General features: G+C 43.4%; 1 protein-coding gene across 5 annotated transcripts in view; it reads right to left on the bottom strand.

The window, feature by feature from the left end:
* Nucleotides 1-14469, bottom strand: part of TMEM241 (transmembrane protein 241) — a 110970-nt gene that overhangs the window by 15216 nt on the left and 81285 nt on the right. The window contains exon 16 of one of the 5 annotated variants that reach the window (XM_082698778.1): nt 9345-9532. The exons of the other annotated variants lie outside the window; for them this stretch is intronic. Within the exon in view, the coding sequence (XP_082554904.1) occupies nt 9383-9532 (150 nt within the window). The 3' untranslated portion in view covers nt 9345-9382. Of the gene's footprint in view, nt 1-9344; nt 9533-14469 lie in introns of those variants that run through there. 5 annotated transcript variants of the gene reach the window in all.

The following is a 14469-nucleotide window of genomic DNA, read 5'->3' as shown; positions in this document are numbered from 1 at the left end:
GCCGAGGACCCGAGGAACTATTCCAAGTCCACCAGACACAAACCACAGCTAAGGCTGAGAACTCTATTGGCAATTTAAAAACATTCAATTTAACCCTCACCATCAATCCTCTGATTTCTTATCATGATCAGTGTAGTTATTAGTGACAGACAACGCCAGCTAAATTCTGGGCGTGGCTATTCATAGTTTGGTATGTCCTCGTTCAGGGACACAATGAGTCCTTACTCTGGCAGGTATCAGGAGACCAACGTTTCCCCTAAGCACCATGAGACAGAGAACATAGATGAGGGACAATAGGAGATGAAGGGTATATGAAGGAAGGATAAATTTTAAACCTAGAAAACCTCTGGGTGACTTTGAATGAACTCCTACATTTTACAGAGGAAGAGCGGAATTAGGAAAGATGCGACATGACCATCTAGTTTGGCGAAGGGAAAGGAAGAAAGTGACCACAATTTAAAGAGGACCAAAAATGCCAGATGTTAACTCTGTAGTGTTACATGTATGAGCTCATGTGCTCCCCAACATCCCTACACAGGAGGGTGCTTGGTCCCATTTTACAGGTGAAAAAACTGAAGCTCTTAGAGGTTACATTGCTCAAAGCACAGAGTCACAAAAGGGAAGAGCTGGGACTAACAGCCTGGTCTGCCACCTTTGCCGACCCTCACAGTGCACCCCAGTGGTAGCTAGCCCTCCACGGTAGTTCTGCTGAACCCTGGGCGTGAACCTGACTCAGCAGCTCTCAATGCCCGCAGTTACACATCAGAGTCTCCTCTCAAAACACCCAAAAGACAAAAACTAAAGTCCTGCCCAGTATCAATCAAATTGGAATATCTTGGGCACCTGAGTGACTTTGTCCATTAAATATCTGCCTTTGGCTCAGGCGACAATCTCGGGGCCCTGGGATCGAGCTCCACATTGGGCTCCCTGCTCAGCGGGGAGTCTGCTTCTCCCTCTCTCCCTCCACCACCCACCCAGCTCGTGCATGCTCTCTCTCTGAAATAAATAAACAAAATCTTAAAAAACAGATCCCCCTGGGGTACCTGGATGGCTCAGTGGGTTAAAACCTTTGCCTTTGGCTCACATTATGATCCTGGAGTTCTGCGATCAAGCCCGGCATCGGGCTCTCTGCTCAGCAGGGAGCCTGCTTCCTCCTCTCTCTTGCCTGTCTCTCTGCCTACTTGTGATCTCTGTCAAATAAATAAATAAAATCTTAAAAAAAAAATCCCCTAGAAATTTCACAGGAAGGTATGGTTGAATCCCCGGTCATTGACATATCATCAGGTTGAGTAAAAGTATCCACAAAACTGCCACCATTCACAGAACCACTCTGGAACACTGAAGAACAGGCCAGAACCTGATAACCAAGACATCATCACCGCATCACCATTATCACCATCATCACTGTAATGGTTATTTATTGCACCATCTTACATTCCCCCAGCAGAGTGTGGGGATTCCCATTTCTTCGCAAGCTTGATCTTTTTTGGGGGGAGTGGGGCCGGAGGTAGCCAACTTTTATTTTTAAAAATATTTATTATTATTTATTTATTTGAGAGAGAGAGCATGTGTGCGTGTGAGCAAGCGAGTGGGCAGAGGGCAGGGGCAGAAAGAGAGAGAGAGAATCTCAAGGAGACTCCATGCTGAGTGAGGAGCCTGACGTGAGGCTTGATCCCACAACCCATGAGATCATGACTTGAGCTGAAATCACGAGTCCAATCACATGCTTGATCTTATTTTTTTTTTTTAATAGCCATCCTAGTGGGTATAAAGTGGTATCTCCTTGTGGTTATATTTGCATTTCCCTGAGGGCTATTGATATTCGGTATCTTTCCATGGGGCTTATTCTGTGTCTTCTCTGAAGAATTGTCTATTGGGATCTTTTGCCTCCTTTTAAATTGAGCAATCTGTCTTTTTACTATTGATTGATAAGAGTTCTTTCTATATTCTAGACACAAGTCCCTTATCAGATATGTAATTTATCATGGGTTGTTTTTTCATTTTTTTTTTAAAGATTTTATTTATTTATTTCACAGACAGAGATCACAAGTAGGCGAAGAGGCAGGCAGAGAGAGAGGAGGAAGCAGGCTCCCCGCTGAGCAGAGAGCCTGATGTGGGGCTCGATCCCAGGACCCTTGGATCCTGACCTGAGCTGAAGGTAGAGGCTTTAACCCACTGAGCCACCCAGGCACCCCTGTGGTTTCCTTCTTATAGACTCTTTTATTTATTTTACCCTCAAATATTTATATTTTACTTTAGAACATGGTCTATCCAAATTATGTACTACTCTCCTTGATCCATAATGAGTTTTAAATGTGATTTTATGGGGTACCTGGGTGTTTCAGTTGGTAAAGCATGCAACTTTTTTTTTTTTTTTTTTTAATTTATTTGAGAGAGGGAGGAAGGAAGAAGCAGAATCCCTGCTGAACAGAGACCCCAACTCGGGGCTCGATCCCAGAACCCCGAGATCAGGACCCAAGCAGAAGGCAGATGCTTAACTGTCTGAGCCACCCAGGTACCCCAAGCATGCCACTCTTGATCTTAGGGTTGTTGAGTGCAGGCCTCATGCTGGGCACAGAGATTACTTAAAAATAAATCAATAAATGTGATTTTAGAAAAGTTTTGGAGATCAAATAAGAACATACATTTAGTAAGGGTCTAGAAAACTCCACACAGTAAATCCCTAAATACACTCAGTAATTTTGAACAGCTTGGTGATCAGTTCTTTAACAGGAATAGAGGAACAGGACTACTGAGATTACTTGTCTCTCCCGTAAATTCTGGCACTTTAAAGATGTTATTCCATCGTCTGTTGGCATTCCTAGTATCAGGGGAAATGTCACTTATTTTAAGGTAATGTGTTTTTTTCTCTGGTTGATTTTAAGATTTTCCCTTCACCTCTGGTTTTCAACAGTTTCACTAGGATATGCGTAAGTATGGTTTTCTTTGTATTTTTTGTTTGGGGTTCGGTGAGCTTCTTGAGGCTCTGATTGGTATCTTTTGGCAGTTATGGAAACTTCTCAGTCATTACCCCTTCAAATACTGTGTCTGCTCGATCTCTCTCTTCTAGAACTCCAGTGACACATACTTTGAATTTTTTGACAATTTCCATGTCTCTCATGCTTTCTTCTGTTCTCTCCATTTAAAAAAAAAAAAGATTTTATTTATTTATTTGACAGAGAGATCACAAGTAGGAAGAGCTGTAAGCAAAGAGACAGTGGGAAGCAGGCTCCCCGCTGAGCAGACAGCCTGATGCAGGGCTCAATACCAAATCCCTGAAATAATTACCTGAGCTCAAGGCAGAGGCTTAACCCACTGGGCCACCTAGGCACCCTGCTCTCTTTTCTTTTCCTCCCTTTATGCCTCACTAATCCTGCTACACTGTGTCCTGTCTGCTCTTCTTGGGCTAGCCAGATCCTTAGTCCCCACCCCAAATCAGCAAGTTCCTCTCACCACCAACCACCTTAAAGAAAAGACCTTGTGTTACTCAGTATACATAGGAAGGGTCCTTCCTTCTCTGGAAATTATTTATGTGGTTCTCAGTGCTTTCACCAGTCTCTGATTTGTTTTTCTTTTTTTCTTTTCTTTGCTCTTTTTCTTTTTCTTTCTTTCTTTTTTTTAAGTAGGCTCCACACCTGGCATGGAACCCAACACAGGACTTAAATTCATGACCCTGAGATCAAGACCTGAGCTGAGATCAAGAGTCAGACGCTTAAATGACTAAGCCACCTAGGCACCCCTCTGATTTCTTTAAAAATACAATTTTTGCAATTTAATTGCTTTCCCCCCTAGTTGCTTCAGTTGAATGTTGACCTCTCACAACATACCACACTGTACTCTGAAGTAAAAGGTTTCCACTTATTATAGGAGATAATTACAGATTATTATATAGATTATAAAACTGAGATCCAGAGAAAGGTTAAGCTACTGCTTTCAAACTAGGTCTGGCTAACCACTATTTCCCTAGAACCTCCTTAAATGTCATGGTAAGGCAAGGTGAAAGGGGGGCTTTACTTGATTTGTTCTGAACATCTTCCCAATCAATGCCAATCTTATGAACTCAGCATTATAATTTTAGTTACCTTTTTTCTTTTATCATAGTCTAGGACTCTGTATATTATATATATGTAATATATATTATATTATATATAAAATATTTTATAAATATATATACATATATTTTATATATGTATATATATAAATATTTTACCAGCCTGGGGCAACAGGACTTTCTCAAAGACATAATCTCTTTCTCTTTCTCTCAGACAGTTTCAGGTATGATGCAACTGATGGGGATTAATGAGGCAGCTGGTGGTGAGAGCAACATTCAGGTTCTTCCTCATGATTCCCTCTGCCCATGGGAGAGGAAACTCATCTGCCTCCTGGCCATTCACTCTCATCCAAATCCACTCTGATGGAAAGACTTCCTCATCTTGCTGTGCGTTTACCAAGGCTCATTATACTAGTTAATGGGATTCTGGTGCTTTACAAACAAAACCTAGACTCTAAATGGTTTCTCTCTTCCCCTGAATCCACGTAGTAAAGTTCCCTGGAGTCTCTGTCTCCACCTGTTGGGGGTGGAATGGAGGATGGGGAGGAAGCCATGATTCCTAGCAGGAACAGAAAGCCTTAATTCTAAACATTTTCAACATTTCAACTCGCTTGACATTTTCAGCTCAACTTTGTTTCCCACTTACCTACTATTGCTTGTCCCTGTATTCTCTTAGTCTACACCCAAGAAGGGAAGAGGAGTGGGTAGTAGGGTTTAAGTATCAAAACTCTGAACCTTCCAACCTTTGCTTATAACTTCAAGACCTTTGGATATTTTTTCTCTTGGACTTGCAACTTCCTGGCACAGTTGTGCAGGTGTTAGCTTCTGGGTGGCTGGGTGTCAGATTTTTCTCTTCAGTGTTCACATTTCTCCAGCAGCCATACTGACATGGACACTAATATGGTGTTTCCTGGTACCTCTGGAGGGCGTCTTCCTTTTCTTTCTCTCTCTGTGGACATTCCACTTCAGCTCATCCTAAAATACCCAATCAGTCTGATTTTCTATCATATACTATGTTTTTTAAGGAAAAAGGCTATAAAGATGCCAAGTACTGCTTCTTTGCCAAGCAGTATAAAGAGCAAAATACTGTTGTCATCCTTAGAACATCCAGTTGTTGAGATGAACAGGGAATTTGGGATTACCCTACCTTTCTCTCAAACTCCATTCAAAGACTGCCTGCTGTAAAGCCAATAGTCTTCATTCTGATACTTTTTCTCAACTTTCTCCATTCCATTGTATTCAGTAAATGTCCTCATCTACTGACAGGCTTACTTTCAAAAAATGATTGGTTTCTGCCAAAGTGATTTTTAAAATTTTGTCCTGCTGACTGAAAAGTTCTATCAGTCTCCCAAGCTAAACAGGGTTCTGTGCTTCTGGAAAGGAAGGGCATGTGGCTAAGGTGTTTAATTTTCTGAGTTGTTTCGATTCACTCAAAGGATAGATCTAATCTCTGCAGTTTATTTTTAGAAATGAAATAAATTTCAGCTCAAAGGAGCTTTTAAATAAAAGCACCACAGTTATATTTACTCCAAGGCCTGAAGATTTTTTTCATCTCCTTTTTTTCTTTTTTAACTTTTTAAAAGACCTTTAATGCGCTGGTGTTTTAACGAATTCCCATATTTGAGCATTGTCTCTAGGTCTAAGCTTTTTTCAGAAGAAAAACAAAGAAACGCATCCATAATATTTTAAGGTCTCCCACCCAAATTTTCCAAGAAACCTGGGTACTTATTTATTTCAAAGGAGTCAATCCTGCTTCCAAATGAAGAAATAAAAAGAACCGGATGTCTACCATGTCCAGTTGCCATTGTTTTGCTGTTACCACTTAATCTAATGAGTTTTTATTCATGGCTGTCCCCTTCACTGGTTAGGCAGAGTAACACACTCATGACTTATTAAGTTATGGCTGTGTTTAGCTTACTACGTGCCTGAGCCTAGCCATTTCATCTCCTTTTGATAGAAGTTCAATTCATGCCATTGTTATCCTGAGTAATAATGGAGGGAAAAGAACAGCTTTGCCAAAAGATATACATCCAGACCTCCTGGCAGTGTTTAAGGAAACATAGTGCTCATTTGGTAAAAACCCTTTTGCTGCTTTAAACCTGCCTCTTTCCTTAATCCCAACAATTTCTGGAGAAATAACAGGTGGGAGAAGTGAGGCCATGACATCACGGACTGTGCCTTCTCCAGGTCTGGTCACAGTGGGTTCTGCACGGTCTGGGGGTGAGAACTCCTGAGCACGCTTGCGAGAGCTTCACCCCGACCGCTCAGTTCTGCTTGAGGGATTTACACAAACCATGAAGGCTTTCAGCTCTTGCTCTACAGTTCGGTGCACTCTGCAAAATGTCAGTGAGTCTTCTGCTGTGGACACCCCTGTGCCCCTCCCACCCCCCCCACCCCCTACCCCCGTCCCCAGTTCATATGTTGAAGCCCTAATGTCCAATGTGATGGTACAGGGAGATGGCACCTTTGGAAGGCAACTGGGGTTAGATGGGGTCATGGGGGGGGGTCCTCACGATGTGCTTTGTGACCTTGTAAGAAGAGACCAAAGAGCTCTCTCTCTTCTTCTCTCTCTGCCATGTGAACAGCTAGAAGGCAGCCATCTGCCACCCAAGGAGAGAGCTCCCTCCAGACACCAGCCCTGCCAGCAGCTTCCCCATAGACTTGCAGCCTCTAGAACTGAGAGGAATAAATGTCTGTTGCTCCAGCCGCCCAGTCTGTGGTATTTTGTAATGGCAGCACAAGCTAAGACATTATTCCTTGCTCTTTTGGAGAATTTTTAAAAAGTGAAAGTTAAAAAAAAACAACAATGACTAACTGTTTCAGAAGAAGCTTTTACCGAATTAGAAGAAAAAGGAAAAAGGGCTTTGAGCTATGGCTAGAATGAAGCAGAGGCCAAATGACACACACCTCGCACTTCACCAGGCACCAGAGAGGAGAACACGACAGGCCAGCAACTGCCCTCACAGCGCCCTGTGCTGGCTCACTGCTTCTAGAGGCCACCAAGCAAGTCGTTTCCATGGAACGTGTTAAGTGTTGAGATTACAGGTATATTCTGGATATTACGAGAATAAGCTCTCCATCGAGATGATGCCCATGTTAATCTTGAACAAATAAGTACTACCCAGTGAGGAAGCTGGGGAAGGGATTTCTAGGTACAAGGAACAAGACCAACAAGTCAGCAAAGTCGAAGCCACTGGGTCTCAACTGGGGAGCACCACACGAGGTGAGTGGCAGCCCATCGTTAACGCTGAGAGAAAACTGGGAGACGGAAAACAAAACAGTAGTGGGAACCCCTTTTTCCTAGCAAGGTACTGAGAAAAGTCCCATATGGATTCTATCCCTTAAGGACAGTGGGCAGCTGGTTCCAGGATGACTGGGCACATGGTGTGATCAGACGCCAGAGGTGGGCCTGCCCTCCGATTCAATCTCGTGAGCATCCGCTCTCATGCCCGTGTCTGTAGGAGAGCCGGGCCACCAGTGTCCTAGGGGTCCTGGGGGTTCCAGACTCCCTGATGGACCTCAGATGGGCCAGTTCCCCTCTCTGGATTTGAGCTTTCCCCTCCATAAGAAAAAAAGAAATCATCTACAAAGTATTTCTCAGGGATTAAATTTTAGTCTCTCACTTAAAAAATTTTTTTAAAGGGGATGGGAGATTTTATTCATTCCCTGACTTATTCCAGTGAGAATTTTCAAGAAGCTTAAAAAGACAGTGGTTACAGACAAAACACAGGGATTACAGGGAGATGAGAGGTAATGTACGCGTGTGTATCCGCCTTCGTTTCTCTCGGGTACTTGCCCGGAACCTCGTTTAGCTGTAGTGTTTTCTAAGCCAGAAATGCTATTCTTTGTCCTCGCCAACACTCGGTATTGTCAGTCTCTACAGTTTTGGCAGCTCTGGTGCGTGTGTGGTTCCACAGGAGATTTGATACCACGTCTGTCTCAATGTCCCATTCCCTTACCACCAACTAGTCCAGGCTGAAAGCCGCCGTTTCTCTCTTGAACACTCCGTCAACAATCTTTATTTCATGCCATGGCTGATATCTTTCTTTCTTTTCTTTTTTTCTTTCTTCTTTATATTTTTAAATCAACAACTGTGTAGAACTTCCATGGTAACTTAGATTCTCTGAATTCTTTGAAAAATTGAAAAAAGCACTTTGAAACCTAGGGTGTCACTTGGATCTGGTCATTTTAGATCTCTCTTGACACTAGAGTAGCAAAATGGAACAAACTGGGAAGCGAAGGCTCTCAACCCATATCAGCAGCTCTGAAAGTGTAGCTGAACCCAAAATGCAAACAACACATCCAACATTTCTCCATCTGTGAAGGAAAAGCTCATTCTTTTCAAGTAATACTATACTAGCCAATGTAAAATACTCAACACACATTATTTCATACAATCCCTGTAACATCTACATGATTCCCATTTTACAGAGAAGAAAACTGATACATATGGAGGTGAAATAATCTTTCCAAGGTGACACTGCTAGAGGGGAATTCTGATCCATAGCTGGGCTACCAGTCTGTCTTCTCTACTGTCTCCTCACTCTACAAATCTCTGCTGAATGTAACATGTTCCAACAGAGCAACTTGAAAAAAACTGTCAGGAAAAACAAAAAACCCCGAAGAAGCATGAGTATGGAAACCGAGGTAGGCCTTACATAATCTGTAGAGCGAACAGTCAACCGCCCCAGTACAAGTCGAGAAAAAGAAGAATAACCATTACTGACCTCACAGAAGATACACCAGGACTTAAGGAGATCCCAGTGGCTCACGCAGCTGTAGCTCAACTCCAATACCGGGTGGGGGGCAGGAAGTACTTTCATGAAGAAGTATGTACTACAGACTATAGCCTCAGCTGTGGGGGACAGAGACGACACCTAGTCCCACAGTTCCCTGGAGTGAACTCCTTTTCTAATTTCTCGAGCATTCTAGCCATCCATGAAAGATAAAACCGAGGGGTGTTTGGGTGGCTCAGTCGGTGAGACGTCTGCCTTCAGCTTGGGTCATGATCTCAGGGTCCTGGGATTGAGCCCTACATCAGGCTCCCTGCTCAGTGGGGAGTCTGCTTCTCCCTCTCCCACTCCCCCTTTTGGTGCTCTGGCTCTCTCTCTCTCAAATAAATAAAATCTTAAAAAAAAAAAAAAGACAAAACCAATAAAGCCTACTCTAATGAAAGGTGACACCTTCCCTCCCAAATCCTAACCTTTTAAGGGCATACAGAGAGACAAGGCTCTGAATGTCACAAACACTTGGCAATTTGGGACAGTAGTGTCACCGATGCTCACAGTACGATTTGTAAGGTGAGGGTTTGTAAGAACACAGGGCCCAACGTCATGAGAACACTCTCTCACCTGAAGAAAAGCATTTGTTTTCCCAGGTGAAAATCCCCTGCGGGGGAGAAAGGGCAGTGCAGGGATAACAACCGGTGACGGGATCCTTGCAACCAAAGTGCTCTAACTCCAAGAAGACAAATCGAACAGACTGTGAAAAAAAGAGTAAAATTGTGTTTCTTATTTTGAGGGGATAGGGTAGTCACCATACAGAAGATGAATTGAGATCTGAAAACAGTGGCCCCTAATTTCATTTTCACTAAAAAAAGTAAGAAGCACCTTCCCAGTGACCAAATCCTTTGCAGTTCAACACCTGTGTCTGGGAACTCATCAACCCTTGAGCATCACTCAGGCCTGTTTATGGGGAGCTGGGCACGCCAGCAGGTGTCGAGGCTATAACCTTGAGTAAGATGTCCTTGCCTCCCCTGGGCTCGCAGGCTGACACCCAGGTGGCTGGCTGGGAAGGAGAGACCCAATTATTATGATTTTTCTAATCAGCCTGATCCTTGCCCGTATTTTTCTTCTCCTGACATGGAGGGGAGAGGAAGTGGAGGGTATCTTATTTATCAACTCCTGACCAATCACCTACCACGTTCTGGGCCAAACATGGCACGCGCCTGGAAAATGGTGCAGGAAACACACAAAGCCACAACAAGGGAATAATGAATGCCCGAGGTGAGACAGGGAAGAAACAAGATAGAACTTCCCTCGGAGACAGGGGTGGATGGGGGCTGCAACGGAAGCCTGCCTCCAAACCCCCAGAAGTCACAGGACGAGATGACAGACGTGAGGTGTCACCAGGGAGATCCTGTTCCCCTCACCACCTCCCCCCATCAACACCCCTCAGAGAGGCGCAGAAACGATAAAATGAACACACACAGTCTAACGCTCCTTGTGTTTATAAGGTACCAGGAGATTCCTTTGACTGGAAAAAACCGTTCCTTGCTGCCTATTTCACTGACTGGCTGGCCCTTCTAGAGTCGTCGAAACACACACAACCTGCTTGCACTTAGCTGCCTGGCCTGGCCGTACAGTCAGACACACTCGCTTGCGTGTAAGCAAAACATCACTAAATGTCTTTCACATCCACGGCTCATTCCTTTCCATCATGTGTCAAACCTCAGCAACCCCATAATGAATGTCTGCTCCTTGGGATTTCCCAAGATCAGTTTCATTTGATCAGCTCTGATTATGGCCGCTCATTCTCCCTCAGTACAGGCCACTCACTTCTGTCCCCCGCCTGCCCTCTGGTTTGCTCTGGGCAAGGACGGGGTTGGGGGAGCTCTTTGCGGATGACCCTGGGCTTGGCCACACCTTGTGGAACCTGGTTTTAGTGATACAGAGAGAGAGTCTCTGGAGGGAACCAACAAAGACAGATGTGCACCACAAGAATGTTACTGGGGGCGATGGGAGGTACTTGAGAGATACCTGCAGATTTCTATCATTCTCTATGTCTGACGGGGGTGCACAGACCTGCAAAGATGTGTACAAGATCAGCATACTGAGGCATTCGCTCAGCACTCGTTTTCGCATTTACTATCTTCCAGTGAACTAAGCACACATCAGTGGATCCTCCGACAGGCGCCTTGTCAATGTCCCCAGCTAACTGGCCTTTGTGTTGCAAAAATCACTTTAATTTTAGTTATTTTAAATGACATATAAGCCTTGGAGCCAGGAAATTTATAGAAATTCAGGGTATTTCCTTAGTAAATGAACTGCTGCAAATTCATTCAGGTCAAAAGTTGTGAAAGCCAGCATTGTTATCATATTTTTGCAGCAGAGAACATTGTGGTGGTCAATGGCACTAAAAATAGCCCAGAAAAGAATTACGAGTGCTTAATTGGAAACAAGAAAAGAACAAACTTATCCAAAATAGCAAAATGTCCGTTAGCATCACTCCCTCCCCTATGAATTATTTTGACAATGGGAAATGGAATTTAATTTTTTTTCTTTAATCCACAACTGTAATTCCCCTCCCATGTGCCCTCTGGGAAAACCTTATTCACAAAAGGAAGAATTCCCAGATAACTAAATTCTTCGCTGTTTCCATACAGCTCAACAATAACAAGGCAGCTCCCGAACTTGCCACTTCAAGTTCCTGTCGCTTCGACAGTGATGTCATGGAAAGACATCCACAAGCTGTTTTTGTTGCCTGGTTAGAGACTGTAAAGGAAATCAGGCGCTGCCCCTAGGTTTTAATTTTCCATGAGAAGCCATTCTCATTGCCATAGTGGCTTAAACTGTGGAAAAGAAAAAGGATTTAATTAGGTCATAGCCATAATTAGACTTTTGAGCACACTCTTTCCACATAAAAGTCACTTTAGAGCAGAGCTTCATTGGGTTTAATCGTTTATTTTCATCGGACCATTCCTGAGGCGTTACGGTGCTGAATAACCACCGAAGGAGGAAGACACAAGGAATACAAACAGCCACATGGAAAGTGACCCCTCCACGTGAGCTTTCCAAGGTTATGGGAAGACGGGGAGTCTTAGGCTGAGGAGAGAGAAGAAATCTCAATGGGGAACTGAGGGGGGTAATGGGGGAGCCTCCACTTCCCCCGATTCCCTTTCCCCAAGCACAAGTGGGAGAAGACAGTGATGGGCTCTCTACGCCCAACAGACAGTGAGGATGACAAGAATGATGAGGATAATAAAGGCAAGGAAGTAACTGTGCCTACTTTGGCAGCATATACACTAAAATTAGAACAATACTGAGGAAATTAGCATGCCCCCCCACAAGGATGTCATGCAAATTCATGAGGCACTCCTTACTTGGCTGTAACTATGTGAGGTGGTGGATGTTAACTGAACTTAATAGAGTGATCGTTTCACAATATATACAAATATCAAATCATTATGCGGAGAGCCTTAAGCTAATTCAATGTTCTATGTCAATTACATCTCAATAAAACTGGGGTAGGGGGGAGTAACAGTAGCAACAGAGTAGGAAGGAGAAGGAGGAAGAGAATTAACATCTTGTTCAGCACAGGCGACCTAGTGAGAGCAAAACATGATGGGCACAGTAACTCTACTCCCAGGACTTTCTCATGGTCTGTTCTGTGTGTGTGTGTGTGTGTGTGTGTGTGTGTGTATACACATGCATACCAGACATAGAAACTAGGAAGTCTTGATTCCTGAACCTGAAAGATGTATTTACTTGTTACCTCCTCAGAAGCTCAAGACAGGATTCAGAGCAAGCCTTGAAACTTCTGTACAAACACATCTAAACAATTTAAGTGAAGAGTAAAAAAAATTATGTTATTTAGAAGACATAAAATTTTCATGATTTCATTTTAAAAGACACTAAGGTGCTCCTTCTTCTTAAAAAAAAAAAATTATACCAGAAACAGCAAGAGTTTCATCAACAGTCTTACGTTTTAAAATTCTAAACATTGAACCCCAACAGTATCTGTTGACAACGCTTTTACAAAATCATCCTCTATGTAAAACAGGCTTAATTTTATCTATTAAACTGACATAGCCAAGACTCCTTGGTTCAATATCTTGATCAAGAGAAATGTCGACATGTCATCGAAGAAAGAAAGACATTAGGCCATGCCCCCAAGATCTGGCAAAACAGCCAGAAAGATAGGCAGTCAAGAGGCACCTGAGCGGCTCTGCTGGTTAAGTGTCTGCCTTCGGCTCGGGTCATGATCCCAGGGTCCTGGAATCGAGTTCTGCATCAGGCTCTCTGCTCAGTGGGAAGTCTGCTGCTCCCTCTCTCTCTGCTGCTCCCCCTGCTTGTGCTCTCTCACTAATACTCTCTCAAATAAATAAAATCTTCAAAAAAAGAAAAAGGCAGTCAGAAGTGAGAAAACTTCCTACCCACTTAAAGAGACCTTCGCAATGCTAAATCAACTGGAGACCGAAAGTTACCAGCAGAGTCTTCTCACCTCTTTTAAGAGCAACTCCGATGTGGGAAACACAGTTCAGGATGGTGGTCTTGTTACTACACAAGGAGATGTTGTTTCAGAGACAGCTGTGAAGGCTCCCTGGCAATCCCACCGTATAATTAAGGCGCCATCAGTGAACAGCCAGCAGGGTGGTCTCCATGGAAACCAACAAACACACATTTTCACAGGCCTAGCAACTGTTCTGAATCAATGACTCTTTATATAGGTTTAAAAACATTGTGAATGGTGCATCCATTGCTTCTTTTGTTAGACAATGTCTGATTAAACATGTGTGAGAGACCCTGTTGTCCTGCCTGCTGAATCCCCAGTAGCGTCTACAGTGGGCTGCCCACAGCTAAATTCACTTACCTAGAACGGCAGAATACAAACGACAGACTCAGACTCCAGAAATCACTGGTTAAGTTGGGGGAAGAATTAAACTAGTAGTTGACACTGCCAGGGAGGACCTGCCCATGGCCAGCACTCACTCTTTTAGGGCTGTGTCAATATTATTCAGTCCTCTCAGTACAGCACACATTATTATTACATGTGCTTACAGATGAGAAAACGAAGCACTCGTCTAGAAGATAGCAGACCTGCGCCTCAAAGCTACATCAAAATGAAGTCTTGGTCCAGGTTCGTATCACTCTACGTAATAATGCTCTGTGTTTGCACAGCACATTGTCCCTCCCCAGCTACCTTCACATACATTATCTCAGATATTCTGTTTTTATCTCAAAACACTGAGTGTAGTTCTAGAATTCTCTAACTTTGCAATATATTTTTCCTTGATCTTTGTCTGCCTGCCTCACTCTGTGCCCACTACACACTCTAGGCTTCAAGACTTACATGGGACCATGTCCCTACCCAAACTGGGAAAGAAGCATCTTCCTAAGCAGCAATGGGAAAGGAAACCCCATTGTATAAGCATGGATTTTGACTCAAAACTCTAAATAAAAATGGGGACAAACATTCCAATTAACCATCAGTAGCATTTACACATCATCTTCCATGAGAGAGGGCAGACTTTGCGATGAGGATGGAAGGTCTGATTGCTAAGTGGTTTCCTACTTGATTTCGAATGGATTCTATTAAGGACTAGTAAATGCTTTATTAAGAAGGCATGTTTAATCAATGATCTGGCTCCTGGCACATCATCATTATATATAACCCTACAATTGAATATACATGTCATC

This window comes from Mustela nivalis (genome assembly GCF_964662115.1).
Source record: "Mustela nivalis genome assembly, chromosome: 14".
Lineage (NCBI taxonomy): Eukaryota > Metazoa > Chordata > Mammalia > Carnivora > Mustelidae > Mustela > Mustela nivalis.
The sequence above is the reverse complement of the archived record's forward strand: the minus strand, read 5'-3'. Positions and strand labels throughout refer to the sequence as shown.